This window comes from Apis laboriosa, unplaced genomic scaffold (assembly GCF_014066325.1).
Source record: "Apis laboriosa isolate Shangri-la unplaced genomic scaffold, ASM1406632v1 scaffold16_cov148, whole genome shotgun sequence".
NCBI lineage: Eukaryota > Metazoa > Arthropoda > Insecta > Hymenoptera > Apidae > Apis > Apis laboriosa.
Window position 1 is genome coordinate 1483276 of NW_025222129.1, and position 14972 is coordinate 1498247.

The following is a 14972-nucleotide window of genomic DNA, read 5'->3' on the forward strand; positions in this document are numbered from 1 at the left end:
TACAATTTATCACCAATCGATGAATCCGTTCTTTAATAAATTTTTCGACGAGGTTGTGTACGTACGTTGTTCCGCGTGAGAAATAAATAAATACCAAGTGGAATCCATCCAGAAGCTTCGCTTACGGTGATTGTACTTCAGGAGGCGTAGGTGAAGGGTGTGCCTATCTTTTTATTGAGAATTTAATTGACGAAAAAAAAAAAAAAAAAAAAAAAANAAAAAAAAAACGCGCGCACCGCGACCTTTTATCTATACCCTGTACCAAGCGACGCGAAAGAGAGGCACTACTTTCTTGAATGGGAGAGCGTGATAAATTTAATTAAAAAAAAAAAAAACCTCTAGATTTTAAAGAAAGGAGAAAGGAAATAGGAAGGGAAAGGAAGGGAGGGAGAGTGGTGGACGAAACGAGAGAGACCTGAGCAGAAATAAATATTAAGCAGATTAGAATTATCCAATGTTTCAATTATAAAGAGATGGGCGCACAACAAAAGTAGTGGTTTAACTGTACCTAAAGTCGTCGTAGTGGTTAACGAAGATAATTGTACCTATAAAAGAAAAACAAAAAGGAAAAAAAAAGTAAAAAAAGAAAACAGTTCACGAATCTCTCTAAAAAAAAAAAAAAAAAAAATATATATATATGATTAAAAAGAAAAAAATCGGAAGGAGAAGAAAAAAAGTGAAATAAAATTATCGAGAGGTATCGAGAGAAACAAGCCTGCAAGTATCGTTCGTCACCATCTTATCACGTCACGTTTCGAGCGATCATTGTTTTCAAATGTAATTATTCAGTCGTATTTAATATTCCTTGTTTTCGTTTTAATCGATTATATCGATACGATTGACACGAGGAAATGACGATGGAAGGGGAAAGAATATTTATATTATTTAATCTGGGCGAAGAGCGTTATTTGCAGGATAGTCGCGCTTTACCGAGTCGTGCAACCGAGAAAGCTGAACCAAAGTCATGATTGTAATTGCACAGTCACGTTTATTTATTTTTCATTTCGCTCGCATGCGCTTTTTTTCAAGAATGCTCGATGCATTTGCTTGTTGTGCCCGGTTGCAATGCCTTCGGTAATTCGTTCCGCTCAATGAAACACGTTACGAAGAAACGTTTCACTGATAATTGCTTTATTTATATACGTGCGTTTATTATTTTCATTCGAAGAGATCTCGAAGAGAACGAGATTTGAGATTTTTCAAGGTGATCAGCATATGCATCGAGCATTGTTCACGAGTGATTTTTCGTAAATTCGCCTGGGCTATTATTAAAAATGAGCAAGAGGAATAGAGAGTGAAAGAGAGAGAGAGAGAGAGAGAGAGAGAGAGAGAGAGAGAGAGAGAGAGAGAGAAGGAAGAGAAGAAAAGAGTACGTGTATCGAAGAAATCATCTGCCTGGCAAATGATTAGCTCGAGGAAATATTAAAAACTACGTACGATCGAAGAGAACGGGTGATAAAGTCGTTGTAACTTCGCAAAACCTCACGTTCGTTTCCTACTATTTTTGTATGCAACATTAAGAAAAAAAAAAGGAGATTGATGGTAGTGAGAGAATTTAAAGAAAAAAAAAAGAAAAAAAAGAAAAAAAAATAAGAATTCGTGTGTGCGAGAGAGGGAGAGGACGAAGAATGAAGAGAATAAAAAAAAATTAAAGATGAGAGAAAGAGAGGGAGAGGGAGAGAAAAAGTACGTATGAAAGCTTTTTAATTTGAAGATCCTTGCATCTTCCTGATCACCTTCCGTTGATTGCGTCGCCACTCGTCAAAGACTCGTTAGCGTTTAAGTATAGCCGTGTGCCTGAAAAATTAACTCATTTTTGCGCGCGTTTAACCGATCCTCGATAATCATACACGGCACGCGGCTGAAACTTTTCGTCCACGTGGGGAGTGTATTTTGAACTTTTCAATTGTTATCCGTACGACTCGTCGTAGAAAATTCTTGTCCTGCGAGAAGCGGCAGGAATAATTTCAAAATGTATTAACGTGTTTCATTTATATATATCCTTTTTTTAATTTTCGCGGTTAAACGAGTCAGATTTTCAGTTCTAATCTTATCGAGAAAGAAGTTCTGGCAACTTCCTCCCGCCTCTTCTCGTAAGGCATTTGTAAGTAGCCCGTTAGATCGAAGATCGGTAATCTTTTTAAATTGATTCTGATAGCGTTCATTATGATTTCATTCATCGAACACTGTGCGGGACGCAGAAAAAACGGACGTCGATTCGTTAGTTACCGATCTCTTTAGATGTTAGCTGGCGTGAATTCGACGTCTAATTGTTAAGCGAAAAAAAAAAAAAAAAGAAAAAAAGAAAAAAGTTATCTCGCAAGATTGTTTTATCGTCGACAATTATAAATGAGTTTGAAACGCGATGTCCCGATATGGTGAATATATTTGAAATATAAATTGAACTTGACTGAATATACAATGGAAACGACGAGGATAAGAGTCGAGTAAAACTGCACATTGCGTATTTGCATTATTTTCAGATCACGTCTGAATGTTTCTTTTCCGTTCGACATATCACGTGGAACAAGAGCAAACGATGGCTGTGCCTTTATGCTTAATATATTATAGTTTAGAATTTTCTTTTGGACTGAGATTTATGTGCAGGATATCTCTTGTCCTCGTTTCGAATATAAATGCAAAAATGCATCGATCGAATATATATATATACTTTATATATTTATTAAGGAAGAGAGAAAGAGAGAAACGATTCAAATGTATTCACCGATAGATTTAGACTAGAACACTTTATCGAGATATAATGTTAACTCTTTGAGTCTCAGAGAGATTCAATTTTTCATTAGAGACATTTGGTCTTTGGTTTTTTTTTTACGTGAAAGATATTGTATAATTTATATTAAGTTTATATAAGGAGAAGATTTTTCCGTATTTTTATATAATTTAAGAAAGAGAAATATACGTATAAGAGAAAGATAGTAGGATATGCGTATACACTGATCCTCAAAGAGTTTGCATAGGGGAAAAAGATGATCGATGAAATGAGTGAGTGAGTATGCGTGGGAGGATAAAAAAAACCTACGACGAATCGGAGAATTCGTATGCATATGCATCGTGAAGGTGACCGAGAAGGTGAATTTAATTAGGAATCGTATGGTGGAAACAAAAGAGCTATACTACCAACCCAAAGATGCACAACATCATAGAGAGCCGGACAATTTGATAGAACTCATGTCACTCTAATTATATTTCTTGTTATATTATATACATATATATATATATACATATATATATATCATATTTTCCAAAAACGAATTATATATAATTCAATAAAAAAGAAGACACTCTCGTTTGATACTTTGCGAGATTTTGAAATTATTCCTGCCATCTAATATGTATTGGTGTTTACATAATTAATTATATATTCGATGATTTTATTTTTTGATCGATTAAATTTTATAACAGCATATATAATATCCTGGGTACCAATCATACATGCTACGTTCCTGAGTTAATCGCGTTTCTGGTGGCAGAGTCGCGAACTAAAATTTGAAAAGATTATATCGTATGAAGTGACAGAAACAAGTGCGGGAAGCTTGTCAAAAATACAGAAAAAAATTTAACATAGAAGATATTACTGTTCAAAAATAGTAGAATATTAATTTGAATTGTTGCGTGTTTATAATTTAAGAAATTGAAGTGAAGTTTATGCAATTCGATTTGTTGCATTTCGATATAAATAGATTTTTTTCGATCTTTTGATTGGTTTCATTCATCACTAAAAAGCATAAATCGTGGATTATTGGATCCGTTATTTATCTGAATTACATCATTTTTCCATAGTTTATGAATCAAAAAGGATCCTTTAAAGCAAAACGTGAAATCATTTCAATGTTTATCTTCGCGTCGATGTCATACGATTTTTCGTACAATACATGTGTTTCGGAAGTTCGTTCAATTTTTTATTTAACGATGATTATTCCTACGAATACGAAATACGAATTATTGTGCATAAGAAGATGACGACGATTGGAGATTTCAATTACGAAAAAAGTATGCTGAAAACTGTAAGTGCATTTCTTTCTTCATTTTCAATTATAAGATGGCGTTTGTTGACAACTATTTATCGGTTACGCCGATACGAAATATTTTTGAATTTAATTATTTATATATTTCTTTTTTTCCTCTTTTATACGGAGAGAATTATATTGTTTTTTATACTATTTGTTATCGTTAAACGAGATAATATCCTTTTTTATTGGCAAATGATTGGATAAATTGTATAATAATTAATATTTGATACTACGAAAATATATGTATAATATTTTGGGGATATATAATAGCCATGTCTATTTATGATTATAAGATTTATTACGTTTTCGTTATTTACACAAGTTCGTTGTAAGTTTTGGACAAGGGTCCAGAGAAACATTGCGGGATCTAGAGAAAAATCGCGTATCCTTACAAAAAGAAGTTTATACAGATATTTTTATCCCCAATGTCGCTATGAACCAATGCCACTAATACGACGAAACGACAACGCTCGTTTGTTATATATTCGTCGGGTGTTTTTGATCTATGATTTTATATTATTGATCATTCAAAATTATTGCACTTTACAAAAAATTATTAAATTTCTAACATATTGTGACGAAAAATTATTGATTATTTTGGATAAAAATTTATTTATCTTAGCGTTAGAAATTTAAATTCTTAAAATCAATAAACGTTTTGAATATAAATTACATCGTTACAAAATTAAAATTATTCTGTCGCATAATTTCACGATAAATTACAATTGTAATTGTGTCTCCAGTTCTACTGAAGTTTTGAACGATCGTCAGAAAAAAAAAACGATTCTCTATAAACCAAATCAACATTTTTCTCCGCATATATTTTCTTTTTCTCGATTTTTCTTTTTCTCGATAATAGCTCATAAATTACGAGTGTTACGTTTGCACGTCCATTCTTTCTTCTTTTTTTCCCCCCCTCTGTTCTCTTTAAATGTAATTTTTACGATCTGTATACCCACCACCACGTTGGACCCAGTTACGTCAGTTTTTTTTTCTTCACAAATTAAAACTAAACAAAGAAAAAAAACGCTCCACGCAAAACACGAAATATCGATACCCTCACGTTTTTTGATTACTTTTACCAAAAAAAAATTACTAGATCTGCTCGATTTTAAGATTAATTTTCTTATCGCAAAGGAATCGAAGGAACGATAAAAACAAGTACTTCCAATTTTGATTACTTCCGATTTTCAGTTAAAGGGTATCGATATCAGGGAGCAGCACCTCGATTCAGTGGAAACTAGTTTACGGTTTAAGCGTTATAATGGATTATACACTCATTTATCGCCACACTCGCTGCGAGTGTCCCATAGCCGACGGCACGAGACGCGTCCAGCTCGCAATAACTTTTTTCAAACACCTTTTCACAATCTTTGGTGTGAATCTGATCAATTGTTGCAACATTTCTTTTCGCCTCGTTCTCACGGCAACGGGACTCGGTCTCGCGTAACATCGAAGCACATAGTCGGACGTACTTATAATAACCGATATGCATATCTATACATAAGTTTGCCTCGATTGGTTCGAACGCATTGGAAACTTGTCTCTGATCGATTAATCAGGAGCTGGTCTCGCCTACCAGAGGTACGTTACGCATATGTAATGAAATTTTTCTTTAAACGGTAAAAAAAAAAAGAAAAGCAGAATAACAACAGATTTCTTTTAAAAAAACGATGTCACAATTTAATCGACCAAACTCCATGCGCTTCAGAGATTATTTCTTTGTCTATGAAATTTGTTTAAAGAAAAAAAAAAAGAGAAAGGAAAGGAAGACGGTGACTATATAAATAGTTGGAAAGGACATAGAAAATATGATACTTGTTCACGGAAGTTGGGAGAGAGAAAAGAAGGACGGTAAAAATCATTGGGCCGTTTGATTCGTTTAAAAAGTGTCTCTGTCGACTTCACTTCGAACGCTAGAGTGAGTCGTTCTGCGCTGGTGATTAAAATTAAATTAGTAGAAGAGCAACGAAGACAGAGAGAATATTTTCGCGTGATGTGCGCCTTCTGTTTAGTGCGGCTGCTATGTTAGCTAGGACAGCGTATACCGGACTAGTATACAATATTTATATAATATATAATATAATAATAATATAATATATATATATATATATATATATATATTAAAGTTAATCCTAAGGATTCGTGTCGCTTCGTTTCAATTTTTTTCGGGCTAGGCTTGGATTTCTCTAAAATTTATTTTAGGTCCCAACACGTGCTTCTAACAGAACACAACAAGTTCACGATAAATAGAGAGGTAAATTCGAAAGTTAAACAATCGTTGAACGAGTTGTATGAAAGAAAGGATGGCAAGATCTCTAGAATAAAAAGATAACAATGGATCGACGAATTGGAAATCACGTATTCAGACCTATCGTGTTCTCAGCTATCTTCTCGAAGAAGCGATAATTAGCAAAAGGCAGTTTGAGCAAAAATCTCTTGTAAATTCCACCTAAATTCTTCGTACATCTCGTTGTACACACCGAGGTCGTGTAACGTAGAGAACCGATTATATTATTGGTCAAATTTTCTTTAATAATAGACCATTCGTGTGTCCATTCGATCGCCTCGCTACAAAATAGCGCGGTTACAGTTTTTTTCGGATTATTCGATATCCTCTCCCCACGCTTTTTTGCTCGAGCAGCTTAACTGCTGTGACTGTACGCCGTGTTCGTGTAAGGTCCGCTGTAAATGGACGAGCCCGTCGTCGATACGGTCTTGTGCCGTCTCTTCGTCAACAGTACCAAAATGGCCGCAACCACCGCCAGCATGAGGATCAGACCCGCGATCGCGATGCCGATGGCGAAGCTCCTTTGCGATATGCAAAAGCTGTTCGGATCGTCGACGGTCTGAAACGAATTAGAAAATTCAGATTCGTGAGAGAATTTTAAAAAGAGGGAATATAAAAAATTAATGAATTTTCTTGGAACGTACTACCATTGAATCACAATTGCTTTTCCTCTCTAGGAAAGCAATAGGCTGTTGAAAGAATACAGGTCTTACCCTTTCTCTGAACACGTCGTCGGTGAAGTCCGACTTGGAAGCAACGTCTGACGCTTCGTTCACGTACAAACCGCTGTAAACCTCGATAGTAGCCGGCGTCCCTCCGTCCAAGCCCTCCACGCCTTTCACCGTATCGTCGTTGACAGTGTCCCTGCGTCGTCTGGATATCGAATTACACGCCGGTGGCTACAACACAACGAAGGATCCCTTTTTGGAATCTTTCCAAACAACGAACGCCTAAGAGTCTAATATGAGGTGGTTTTTGTTTACATAGTATCGGATTACAAGATAACGAGGTAAACACGTGAAACTTGGAGAACTTTCGAGAATTCATATTTTTACCGTGTTGCTACATCCTCCATCGTGTTTCACGCATAATCTGACGTTGCATTGATAGTAAACGCTCGCTGTATAAGGGAACTTGTGCGCCTGGAAATCGACCTTTGCCTCAGTTTTATCCTCGTTGTACGTGAATTCTCCCATGATTTCACCGTCGACCGGGCATCTGCAACCAATAATCCCCCCCTTTTAAAACTCAACTCATTCTTTCTTTTTTCTCGAAAGATCGGAGGATCCGAAATTTGCGCGCATTGTAGACCGAGTCGAAGGAGGGGAAACACAATCGTGCGTATCCGGTGCGTATTTGCTCGTGACGATGGAGAGGCGAAAGGGAGGGGTTTTTTCTCCTTTTCGTCGCTCCTCGATTCTCCTTCCCCTCCGTTTGAATAATTCATCCAATGTCCCGATCTACGCGCGCATTCGCAATTTATTCACGCCGCGCCGCGAATAAGAGAAGAATCGAGCTCTTCCCCTCTCTTATTTTATTATTTATTTCCTCGAAGAGGATCGATATCGATTTTCAATCAACGATCGGGAAAAATAATATTAAGAGGGGAGGAAGATTACCCTTGGTCGTTTATGAGCCTCTGCTCACCCCATCCCAACCCGTCGCGCACCAGGCAGTCGGATATCTTGAGGCCGAACATTTCCTGTTTGTCGATGTTAATGACCAAGGTCAAAGGATCCCCGATCTTCACGTTTTCCGCCACTTGATGCCTCGTCGGATCCCCGCTGAAGATCTTCATCGTGCATCCCGGCATGGGAGCCGTTGCCTGTCACACACGTAAACACACGTAAAACGCAATTTATTATTTATTCATCCACGAACGACGTTCTCTCCTCGCGAGCGATCGTTCGCCCCCTTCCGTCCAATCGCTTCGTTTCCATTTTTTGCCGGTGGACAAGAAAAAGCGCAACGATGGCGACGACGGCGCTTGCCAGCCGTGTATAACCGCTAAATTGGAAAATAGACTCGTACAGGCTCGAATGGTATAATCAGCGTTTGATTCTGAGGGGAGAGGGGAAGGGTTGGTATCAAGCGATTTATAGCCGGCAAATTGAACGGATGTGTGTCTTGTTGAATAAGGAGGAGGTTTTAGAGAGGAGGGAACGGAGGTTGGTTTTACCTACCTGGAGCGGTAGGGATTGCAGCATGGCCACGTGGGTTTGATCGTTCGTTACCACTTTGTCCCTCGTTTGATATCGGCATCTCACGTGGAAACCCCTGCCCTGATTCGTGACCAGCTTCAGGTGCGGCTGGACAACTATCGTGTTGAAGTACTCGATACCTCCGTCGTCCTGCGAACGAAATTTCAAATTTCAATTATTACTTTACACGTTCGTGGCGAAACAAAAAAGCGTTCTTTCGTTTTTAAGAAGAGTCGCGACGAGAGCTAGTGCAATTAATATCAATTTCGAGCGATATTAGAGGCATCATTCGCGTCAGAAAATCGGAAGCTTGAAATAGTTTTTGCGCGCCACTGGGAGAAAACGGGCAAAAAACGGTGAGAAAGATTCAAAGTCAGAAATTTTAATTTAAAGACGAGAAAGTTCGATGGAATCGCTCGACGAAAATCCGACCCAGAAGAATTGGCGGAAAGATCGGAAATCGAACAATCAAGCGATATCTATCCTAAATGAAACGATTGAAAATTTTTTATCTGATTTACATAATAAAATTTGGAAAGAAAAAGAAGAAAGAACTTATTTGCACACTTTAATATATTCGGATAAAATCGAGAATCATCGATGTAACGAGTCCAAGATATCAACGAATCGTCCATTTCTTTTTTTTGTTATATATATTTTCCCTCGAGCTATCTCCGTTTTCGAGGAACGGAGACAAGGCAAGGTAAATCGAGAGGCGTGCCATAATAGGCGATTCTTATCCGCGTCCCCCTTTCCGCACCGCCTATATTGTTCGTCGAAGGAAGCGAGTTAAACGAAGCCGGGTCCTCGCGCCGTTGCAATTCTCGTTTACGAGCGTTTCGGTGACGCCGATCACGTTTCCCCTCGCGAGCAATCCGTCTGTCCTTGCGCACCCCGCTAGCAAAAACCGGACCATTCGCTTCCCTTCTAGTTCGTTCCTGTCCCGAGCCGAGAAAGGAGCGCCACTCTTCGTCGTTTCTTCTCCCCTCCTCCTCCCCACCAGCAGGCCCACTTTGTTCCAACGCCAACTCGTTTCCCTTTCGTCCAGAGTTGGACATCGGTTAAAAAAATTTCGAGTGGAAAAAATTACTCGTCGAAATAAAAATTAATTTATATTATTACGGTCGACCTCAGTTTTTCTCAATTATTCGCGATTGCTACGAGGTTTCTAACGATCAATTAATCGAAGTAACTTTATTCTAATGAAACTTCAAACTTGTCAAATTTTAACTCCGTCACGCGTTGCGAGTCGAGCTCGAGGAAATCGGATGGTTCGTTTAATCGATCTCGAGGAATTCGTTATGAAAAGTTATATTCGTCGTGGAAAGGAATAGTTTCGTAGGCTTTTTTTCTTCTTCTTCGTAATTCGCTACTTGGTATTAACCATTTAATTTTCCACGTCGATTAACTCTCCTTTTGGCGCATTCATGCGTGCTATCGAATCATTATCATTAATGCGAACGATAATCGCCGCTAATGAGTGTAATTCGCAATCGAAACGCTTCCTGCTAACGGACGGACAATAAGTGTAATCGAACGACCGCGATGCCCGTTCTTAGGGAACAGGGACAATTATCCGTAAGCGATTCCCCGGCCACGCGTTTTGCTCGTATTCCAACGATTTTCCATACGATTTTCGTTTCGACATATATATATATATATATATATATTGAAGTCGATCGATTTCACGATCGATTATCGTTAATTATCTCGATCGAAAGAATAAGATAGTTTGACGTGTATAAATAGATATATATCCGTGAGGGGTATCGGTGGTGGAGGAGGCGACATTGTAAGGCAAGAAGCGCGACCTTGGCAAGATCTTCTTCCGAGAAACGTGGAGCCGTGTTCGCCGTTCTCCACGCGATATCATTATCGTCATTAACGTGTTAACGCAACGCGGATTAATTGTCCTCGTCTCTCGTTTCATATCTCCTTCCCTTCGTTGAATTGTTAAATCGCTAACGAAGCGCGATATATAAAAAAATATATTCTCTCGAATTAATCGAGATAGAAGATAGATCTTATCTCCATTCTTCTATGAACAATCTCTCGATTCTTCGAGTAACGAATAATCCACACGGTATCATATTCGAAACGATCAGATTGAAGAAGAAGAAGAAAAAGAAGGAGAAGAATCTTTAATTTTCGAATCGATCGAAGAAGGAATAATTTTACGCGGATGATGATAGGAGGAGTTTGGAAGGGGCGCGACCACTTCCTTTCTCTTCGACCACTTTCGAACGAGAGCGAGAAAGGGGGGAGGTGGGAAGGAAAGGCTGGGCGAAAATTCTCAAGGTACACAGGGTATATCGAGCAGGCAACGACCTTCGACGAAGCTCGCCGTCCGACCTCAGCAAGGATACTCGCAATCTGCGCGGTGCATCGGCCCGTGCCTCGTCAGAGACTCGCTCAGTTTACGTTTCGCACCTACCTAGCAACCAAACGGACCACCGACTTTTACGGTTAAACATCCTCGATCCCCCTATTTTATTCGCAAAATTTCCCTCGAAACGTACGTCGCGACATTTCTTCTATTTATAAGATTCTTTTTATCGGGGATAGGTATATCTGAATCGCATTGTTGCCAAGTTTTTGTCACAACATCGCGGACCCCTTCATGCGTACTTTATTCACAAAATTTTCAAGAAAAGATATGTCTTTACAAGATTTCCATTTACAAGATTTCTCGCCAAAAGAGATACTCTGTTTACAGACAAGATTTTTCGATCATCGTACTCTGAATCGCGTTGTAATTTTTACGGTTTATTCGTAAGAAAAATGCGTACTTTATTCACAAAATTTTCAAGAAAAGATATGTTTCTTCCATTTAAAAGATTTCTCGATTTGTGATCGGTATATATCGGTATATCTGAATCGCATTATCACCAACTTTTACATTGCGAATCTCTTCATGCGTATTTTATTACGCAAAATTTTCAAGAAAAGATATGTCTCTTTTATTTACAAGATTTGTTGCCGAAAGGGATACTCTGTTTACAGATTTTTCGATCATCGTATCCTGAATTGCGTTGTAATTTTTACGGTTTATACGTAAAAATCGTGCGTTTATTTACAAAATTTTCAAGAAAAGATATGTTTCTTCCATTTAAAAAATTTCGATTTATCGGTATATCTGAATCGTATTGTCGTCTTTTACATCGCGGATCCCTTCGCGCGTACTTTATTCACGCAAATGTCTCTTTCATTTACAAGATTTGTCGCCGAAAGGGATACTCTGTTTACAGATTTTTCGATCATCGTACTTTGAATCGCGTTGTAATTTTTACGGTTTATACGTAAAAATCGTGCGTTTATTCACAAAATTTTCAAGAAAAGATATATCTGTTCCATTTACAAGATTTCTCGCCGAAGGGGATACTCTGTTTACAGACAAGATCGTACTCTGAATCACGTTGTAAATTTTACGGTTTATACATAGAAATCGTGCGTACTTTATTTACAAATAGATATGGAAGGATACAATCCATTCCATACTCTATTTATAGATTTGTCGCGTTCGATACATGGCAGTTCTTCGCGTTGTAACTTTCACACGTGAGAATCTCCTGAACTCCTTCGTGCTTCGTGCGTTATTCACAAAATTCCTTTCAAGAAAAAAAGGATACGATATGAAAGGATACAACCCTTTCCATATTTAATTTATAGACAAGATTTCTCGATACACCGCACTTTAAATCGCATTAATCGCATAAATTCTAACTTTTACCGTTCATACGTAAAAATCGTGGACCCCTTTCGTGCGTACTTTATTCACAAATAGATAGATGAAAGGATACAACCCCCTTCCATACTCTATTTATAGACAAGATTTCTCGTGATATTCACCTGAATCGCGTTGTAACTTTTACACGTAAAAATCGTGGACCCCTTTTCGTGCGTACTTTATTCACAAATAGATATAGAAAGATACAACCCCTTCCATTCTCTATTTTTAAACATTATTATTATACAAGCTTTCTCGTGTAAGTACTTTGAATCGCGTTGTAACATTTACACGTAAAAAACGTGGCCCCCTTCCTGCGTTCTTCATTAACAAAATTCCTCTCAAGAAAAGTAATGATACCCCTCTCGCAACCCCTTCCATTTCTCGCTGAAAGAGTGGAACCGTGGACGTCTTTCGCGCGTGCATTATTCTTCAAAATTCGATTTCGAGAAAAGAAGAAATACGTCACAATCTTCTCCCATACTCTATTTCCACACAAGATCTCTGTGTGGTCGATACACCGCGCTCTGAATCGCGTTGTCATACGATCGCCTCGACTCGAAAAGGAGGATCGAAGATAAAAAAAAAAAAAAAAAAAAGAAAAGATCGCCTCCTCTTCCTCTCCCTTTCTTTTTTCTTTTTTTAGAATTGTATCCTTCCCTCCTCCTCCTCCTCCTCCTCCTCCCCCTCCCCTCTCCCTGGGCGAGAGAGAGACCACCCCGGACGAACATGATGGATTTTTGCGATCTCCCTCCTCCCCCCATTCTCCCGACGCGCGCACTTTTATGCGGTTATACATCCTCCACCTCATCCCCTCGAGCTTATTATCCAACTGGGAAATTCCCGATGGCTCGGTTTCCTCGAGTTATGCGGTTCTTTATACCAGCAGGCCCCAACCTGCACCTTTTTACGCTCTCCCCTACCACTCCTCCCTCCTGTACCAGTTTCCTTCTCTACTCCCGGCATAAATAGATTCCTCGAGAGGAAGGCTCGCTCGGTAAGTTTGTTAGCGGTGATCGAGTGGACGTTAGGGAGGGGGGGAGGGGAGGGGCGATTTTTGAAGATCGGCGGCGATCGATGACGGTGGTGGCGGTGTAGCAGTTGTAGCACCGTATTTAACCGCAAATTGTGAGGATCGTTATCGAAGGTCGATAGGTATACACGAGTGTGCGGTTAGGAGGATACTCGATTAATCCTATCCTGGTCGTCGTTACGTAACAACACCTGGGTCGTCGTTATCCATCTTCGAATCGACGAAGAGTTCTCTCTTCGCCGCATGCATAATACACAATGCAAATCTTATTCCCTCTCTTTGAACACAACCGTGTACCATCTCTGTTCTCAAACGAATATTACGAATTCCAAGTATATAAGTAAATCGGAAATAACGATTATAGAAGAAAGAAAAGAAGAAGGGAAAATCCTTCGGATACTTGGTGGTCGATACGAATGATCAAACAGACAGTATGTATAAAGTAGGTGGATATAGATAGGGGATAGTAGAGATAATATTTACTCTCGGCCTCGGGAATATAGAGAAGAGGAGTTTCTTCTTCCCCCGCCGGGGAGGAATGCGGCTATTCTCTCACGGAAAGGATCACGGAAGAATCGTTGAATTAGCCGAGGAAAGAAGAGGAGGAGGAGGAGAAGGGAGAAGAAGGAGAAAGAAATAGTCGGCTCGAAACAGAGTCTTGATATATTCGACTCGATGTGCCCTTTACTCCCCCCTCCCATCCGTTGATTCGTCTCACCGTCGTCGTCCATTCGTCTCAACGAAGATCCTGGAAGGAAAGGATCTTCGTTGGAAGTTTTCGAGGTCGCCGATACCCAACCGCCTACGCGCCTACCCTGCTGCTTCTCTTCTTTCTCCTCCTCCTCCTCCTCCTCCGCCCGTCGAAGGAATCGCGCGTTTCCACGTAGAGGACACGTGGAGGAGAGGGGAGGGGAGGGCTCTCCACCGTTGCGTGTGCATGCCTTTATACACAGAGGAGGGAGGGAAGGGGAGATCCACGGTGGAGATGGATGAAAAGGGAAGAGGAAAAGGAGCAAAGCGAGCGCGAACTCGAGAAGAGTATGTTTGAAACGGACGTGGTGGTCACGATGGAGCGAGCGCCGATGCGCCTTTTGCCACGAAACACCAAGCGATCGACTCGTGTGACGCGCTTGCGTGTGAGCGCGCATGCGTGTATGCGTGCGCAGGACCGATGCCAATGGGCTAAGGATTTAGATTTCCGCCCATCACCTATTATTTTTACGATACGATATTTATACGATCCTCGATCGATATCCAAACGCATGGAATTTCTTCTTCTTCTTCTTATTTCCGCTCGTGAGAAGGTTTGAAACCGCTATGCGATCGTTCGTTTCGACTTTTTGCGCTTTCGAAAAAAGGAGCTTGGTGATTCGTCGTGAAACGACACCCAACTTTGCTTCAACGAGGTAACGGAGCGCGCGAATTTCGAAACGATATCTGGTTCGAAGGTGGGGTATTATTTAGTTGCGAAGTACCGTTGCCCGGATCGTACGTCGTTCCGCTTTTGCCAAGAAGAGCGAGCCATTGTTCCCTCGTTAGTCTAACGGTTCGAAAATTCTTTTTAAAAATTCTTCTATCATCCGTGGTGTACCGTTTATCAGAGGCGAGTGACGAGGCAAAAGGAGGATGGACTCGACGCGAGTCGAGTCGAGTCGGATTCCGGAAGGGGATCCAACTTGGGATCGCGCAA

The 14972-nt window shown here is 39.7% G+C and overlaps 1 protein-coding gene across 1 annotated transcript in view; it reads right to left on the reverse strand.

Moving 5' to 3' along the window:
* Positions 1 to 4310: 4310 nt before the first annotated feature.
* LOC122711197 overlaps positions 4311 to 14972 on the reverse strand; it is a 70063-nt gene continuing 59401 nt past the window's right edge. The window contains exons 5-9 of the mRNA XM_043929733.1: positions 8505 to 8672; positions 7941 to 8146; positions 7377 to 7539; positions 7035 to 7220; positions 4311 to 6880 (exon numbers count right to left, since the gene is read on the reverse strand). Coding sequence (XP_043785668.1) covers positions 6677 to 6880; positions 7035 to 7220; positions 7377 to 7539; positions 7941 to 8146; positions 8505 to 8672 — 927 coding nt within the window. The 3' untranslated portion in view covers positions 4311 to 6676. The remainder of the gene's footprint in view (positions 6881 to 7034; positions 7221 to 7376; positions 7540 to 7940; positions 8147 to 8504; positions 8673 to 14972) is intronic.